Below are 5,407 nucleotides of genomic sequence, written 5' to 3'. Positions count from 1 at the left end.
GAGTTTATTACTTTTTCCTAAGCAGAAAAGGCCTAATCCATTTTTCTTACTCCCTTTAAGTACAAACTCTATTTCTCCTTTTCTCCACCCCAGCCAGCACTCTTGCACACTGGGGGCAGGGTCTAGCTAACTCACTTTGGACATTTTGCCATAGCATCCTGCATGTAGCAGGCCAATAACAAATATTGTTAAACAAAATGTGAAACTGCAGACATTTCCCACTAGGGACCATTGCCCTCAATCCTAAGGTAGTGGTTAAAGTGGCCTCTGGTGTCTAAATTGGAATCCCAGCTCTGCTACCTGCTTGCTGCATGACTTAGGCAAGTTACTAACCCTTGATTCTCAGCTTCTTTATCTGTAAAATGAGAATACTCACACCTACCTCACACAGCTGTGGTTAAGATTAATTGGAATTATGTACTTAAGGACTTAGCACAGAGCTTAGTGTGCTATTGCAACTCAATAAACTAAGCCATTCTTCCATCATCCCTTCCCTCCTCACTGCCTCCTTGCCATTCTCCCTTTAATCCATTACCTACCATCACCTACCACTTATCTACCTGGCTGATAGTGAGAGTGAGCCTCTAAAATGCAGATGTCATTGTCACTGAAGGGTTTAATTCCTTCAACTGTTCGATGATGCTCTTAGTAGGAAAAAATCCAAATTCCCTTTAACACAGTTAGGCTCTTTGGGAACTGTACCTCCCAGCCGTCAAGGCCTGTCTCTCAGCTCCATCTCTCTTCACACTCAACATCCCAGCCTTGCTGTGGCTTGCTTCCTCAGTACAAGTACTCCCCATTTCTGCTTTTTCAAAGCCTTCACAAGTATTATTACTGAGTGGAAACCTCTTTTCCACACTTCTATCTGTTCCAGCTATGCATGGAAAATTCTTGCCATTCCTGGATAAACTTGAGATCAGGTACAGTTTTGTCTCAGCACAGTCCCTTTCTTCCAAGTATGACACTAGCAGAGAACAAGTGATAAACATTTGTGGAACTGTCCAAGGCAGGCAGACCTGTGAGCAGACAGTGCCACCTGTTGGCCCAAACTGTACTGCAGTACCTGGAAAGGAGCCTTAACATTCTGCCTATGCCTAAGGCAAGACAATGGTTTTGAGTTTTACAGGGGTCCATCTGGGGTCTCCACCTCCTGCCAAACTTAGCAATGAAAAGAGCTACTATTGAATACATAAACCACTAAGTCCCAAATTTTCAATTTTACACAAAATATTTCAACACAGTACATTAAAATAGTCTAATATTTGTTAGTTTGTTTTTTTAAGTTTCACATTGGGGACAATGAGACAAAATGGGTTAGTATAAGGTAGGCACTTTTCAAAGTGTTTTAGTTATTAATGGTTAAATTTGATGACCACCCAGTTAGGCATCTCAATACTTTTATTAGGGGGTTAAATGAGGCAGTTAATTGCCCACCCAAGATCATACAGCTAGAAAATCTGTCAGGACTCAAACCCAGTCAGTCTGGCCTGAACCTGCACTTGTGAGCCCAAAATCACTGCCTCTATTCTCTCCTTTACTCCATCTCCAATAACCTACCTCCATCCCAGACATCTCCACCATGAAGACCCACTCTGATGGTACTGCTACAGGTGCCACGGGGTCAACCAAAATCCCACCTGGCACAACGCACATGTCTAAATGCTGTACAGTCCTCTAAGGGGACTCCTCAGACAGGATGTAAGCTTGCTATACTCCACCAAGTAAGACAGCACATGAAGCATAAACCCTGGCCTCCACAATATTGCTCCACCTGCATGACCTGCAAGCAGCCACCTCTCTGAACCTCCATTTCCCAATAGGACCTTTAGCCTAGACAGGTGGATTAGCTCGGATATTGTATGAAGGGTGAGGAGCAGAGTCTGACTCAGGTGAACACTGAATGACAGTGGCTGTTACTCAGTCTCTGCCTGGATTACCATGAAGCTGGGTCCCTCAACAACTTGACATTGCCCTCTATCAAATCCCATCTACTTTTCACACTCTCCTTTACATCTTTTCTTTCTATCATTTGTGGAAATGCCTGCTTGTCTCCCCTTAATTTCAAATTTTTAAAAAATATTTAGTTAGTGCTTCCTACACCCGAGTCATTATGCTACTGTCAGCAAAGCATTTAATATGTTTTTCTCATATAAACTCGCTTAATCTCCACAATAGCTCTCTGATCATCCCCATTTTACAGGTGGGAAAGCTAAAGCCCAGAGAAATATCACATTCAGGGTCACACAGCCAGAGACAGATCCCAGGTGCAAATCTAAGCTATCTTAACTGTTCATACTTTTTGTGTGTTGTGCATGCAGGGCAGGCACTCTACCAACTGAGCTATATCCCCAGCCTTTAACTGTTCATACTCTTAAAACACTATCTTGGACTCCCTCTGCTGGTAGAGGCTGTGTTTGATTTTTTTTTAATTTCCAAACACTAAGCACACTGCTTTAAACATAGTAGGTGTCAACAAACTTGCTTTAATATACATATATATATATACACATACACAAGTCACATACCAGTGTGACAACTATCCCTTCCACAAGACAGTTCTACCACACCCAGGGCTCCTGGAGATGCTCCACAGAGAGCCTAGGCCTGGCAGTCTTCACACGACACCCAATAGGGGGCATTTTTATTAAACAAATGGGAGGAGCAAGGTGCACCCCAGGTGTATATTGTCTGAGGACCTCATGCAGGACCAGAGCTCTGCTGCACTCTCTTCATCAGCTCTTCATCCTGCATAGACAACTCTGTCAACTTTTTGCCCATCCGTTCATGGATATCCAGGTACTTGGAGACACATCGATCCAGGCATACAGACTCGCCCTTGGACAGTTCTGCTTCCTTATAGTGGGGAGGCACGCACTTCCGGTGGCAGGCACTGGTCATTCTGAGGAGAGAGAAGGATAAAGTCCAGCAAGAAGCATCCTGTGACATCCCAGGAACCCACATTCATTCCAACCCTGTATACTGATTTCATCTCCTCCAAGAAAACAGTGTGAATCCTCATTTTGCACTTCAAACATCTTGGAGGGTTTTCAGAGAGTAGGAACCTCCTTTGAGCCCAGACACAATGACTATTTGTTGAATGCTGGATGTATAACAAGCCTCATGCTAAGAGCTTTACATAGATTCTTTTTATGCAATCCTTCTGATACTTCTGTGGGATAGGCACATCATTATCCTCATATTACAGATGAGGAAATTAAGGCACAGAGAGACTCAGTAATTTGTTGAGGATCACATAGAACTAGGCAGTCTGACTTCACAGTCTACATCTAAAAATCATTCTGCTGGATGTGGTGGCACACACCTGTAATCCCAGTAGCTGGGGAGGCTGAGGCAAGAGAATCACTAGTTCAAAGTCAGCCTCAGCAACTTATCGAGGCCCTAAACAACTTAGCAAGACATGTCTCAAAAAAAAAAAAAAAAAAAAAAGTTAGGGATGGGGCTCAGTGGTTAAGCATCCCTGGGTTTAATCCCTGGTACCTACCCCCAAAATCATTCTAATTTATAACTTCCAAGACCAAACAATTCACAGAACTTGAGCTGATAAAAGTAGCAAATATGTGATTGTTTCCTGTTTGGGCTTGATGCAAAGGCCCTTTGTATTTAATGTTTTTAATGTCTCTATGATGTGGGTACTAGTATATGTCTATTTTAAAGATGAGGAAATGTTTATCAAATAGTATAATCCCTGGTGGAGCCAGGACTATTCCCAGATTTGCCAAATCACTGAAAGCACCAGTTGTGGAGTCATACTGATGTACTAGACCTGACATTGCTACTGACTTGCGTGGGCCCTGATGAAGTTTTTAACCTGTAGAAGGCTCAATTTCCTCTTCTTAAAATGGGACTAATAAAATTAACCCACTGGATTATTTTAAGAATTAAAAAAAGATAATGCAGCTGGGTGCAGTAGAGTATGCGATAATCCCAGTGAGGCAAGAGGCTGCAGGAGGATCTCAATTTCAAGGCTATCCTAGGCAACCTAGACTCTGGCCCAAAATAAAATATAAAAAGGGCTAGGGATGTAGTTCAGTGTTAAAGTGCCTTTGTGTTCAATCCCTGGTACCACCAAAGGGGGAAAAAAAAAAAAAGATAATGCATATAAAAAGCTTGACAAATGCCTGACAGAGTAAATATTAACTACTAAAGGAACTATTTGTCAAAAGACAAATGTTTAACTGTTCTTTTTTTTTTTTTTTTTTTGGTACCAGGGATTGAACCCAGAGGAGCTTAACCACTGAGCCATATCCCCAGCCCTTTTTTATATTTTATTTAGAGATAGGGCCTTGCTAAGTTGTTGAGGCTGGCTTTGAACTTGCAATCCTTCTGCCTCAGCCTCCTGAGCTACTGGGATCACAGGTGTGTGCCACCACACCGGCCTCAACTGTTCTTGAAAACTAACCAGAGACTCTTAGAGCTTCTATTCTTACTCTTGCTCCTTCAATCCAGTTCCATCCCAAGCAAACTCCCAAGTCCTTCTAGTGACTCTATATTGCATCTACATTAGTACTAAATATGGGGTGGGGATGGGGAAGGCAGGCCTCAAGGTTCCCCACAGTGAGAAACGCATCTGTTAGAAGACATCCATTTCTGCCTTCGCGAAGGGTGATCAGGGCTAATTTTCCAACACAGGTTAGGCAGAGAGGCTCTCCTTACCTGTTGTACATGTCCGCCATCATCTCCACCTCCAGCTCAGCTGCCAGCTGTTGGGCCCTAAGCGGATCCATCTCGGCCCAGCACCGTGCAGGGAACCTCCTCCTGGTCTTCTAGTCCTAGGAGCAGCCATCAGATTCAGCACCGACCCCCTCCCGTTCATCCTCCCTCCCAGGGACTCCAAGGAATCACAGGGCGTGGGACCGACAGGAGCCAACGAGCTTTAACCATCCCTCTCCCAGAAGTGGGGGGAAAAGCCCTAAAAGGGTCAGTGCCTAGCCCAAGGTCATTCAGGATGTCATTGAAGGTCCTGGAAAACGAGCCCCCGAACCCTGAACCCTGTCCCTGAGGTCACCCTTATCCGGGAGAAGATCGCGACACCGGAGAACACAAAAACCGCGGGACCCAACCTCTAGGGCCCTGGAAATTGGACTCGACGCTGAAAATGAGGTGCTGCGGACCCCGGTCCAACGGCTGCATCTCCGAAATGGCGATGCCATTACCTCAGTAACCATGAGGTCAAAGGCCACGACTCACTCACCACAGATTGGTGCGAGACACAGTGCCCACCGCGTACCCAATTTAAGCAAACACTAGAAACTTGCCGGGTGCCCAAATAGATCACGGCGGAAGCACGTGGACCACTTCCGGGAGAGAAGTCCCGCCTCCTCTTTGATCCGGAAAGAAATACCACTGAGGCGCTGCTGGGAAATCCTCTACCATAGAGAGGGAGCTG

General features: G+C 44.8%; 1 protein-coding gene across 5 annotated transcripts; it reads right to left on the bottom strand.

The window, feature by feature from the left end:
* Positions 1-2,463: 2,463 nt before the first annotated feature.
* Positions 2,464-5,407, bottom strand: Timm10 (translocase of inner mitochondrial membrane 10). Of its 5 annotated transcripts, none has more exons than XM_013361264.4 (3): positions 5,277-5,407; positions 4,675-4,790; positions 2,464-2,899 (listed from the first exon to the last, which is right to left on the bottom strand). In XM_013361264.4, exons 2-3 carry the CDS (start codon positions 4,743-4,745, stop codon positions 2,698-2,700), a joined length of 273 nt encoding a protein of 90 aa, XP_013216718.1. In that variant the 5' UTR covers positions 4,746-4,790; positions 5,277-5,407; the 3' UTR covers positions 2,464-2,697. The 5 variants fall into 5 exon arrangements, with proteins under 5 accessions (XP_013216718.1, XP_005331646.1, XP_077902124.1 ...); XM_005331589.5 differs by having other exon boundaries at positions 5,213-5,362; XM_078045998.1 differs by having other exon boundaries at positions 5,249-5,335.

Source organism: Ictidomys tridecemlineatus, chromosome 4 (assembly GCF_052094955.1).
Source record: "Ictidomys tridecemlineatus isolate mIctTri1 chromosome 4, mIctTri1.hap1, whole genome shotgun sequence".
Classification (NCBI taxonomy): domain Eukaryota; kingdom Metazoa; phylum Chordata; class Mammalia; order Rodentia; family Sciuridae; genus Ictidomys; species Ictidomys tridecemlineatus.
The sequence above is the reverse complement of the archived record's forward strand: the minus strand, read 5'-3'. Positions and strand labels throughout refer to the sequence as shown.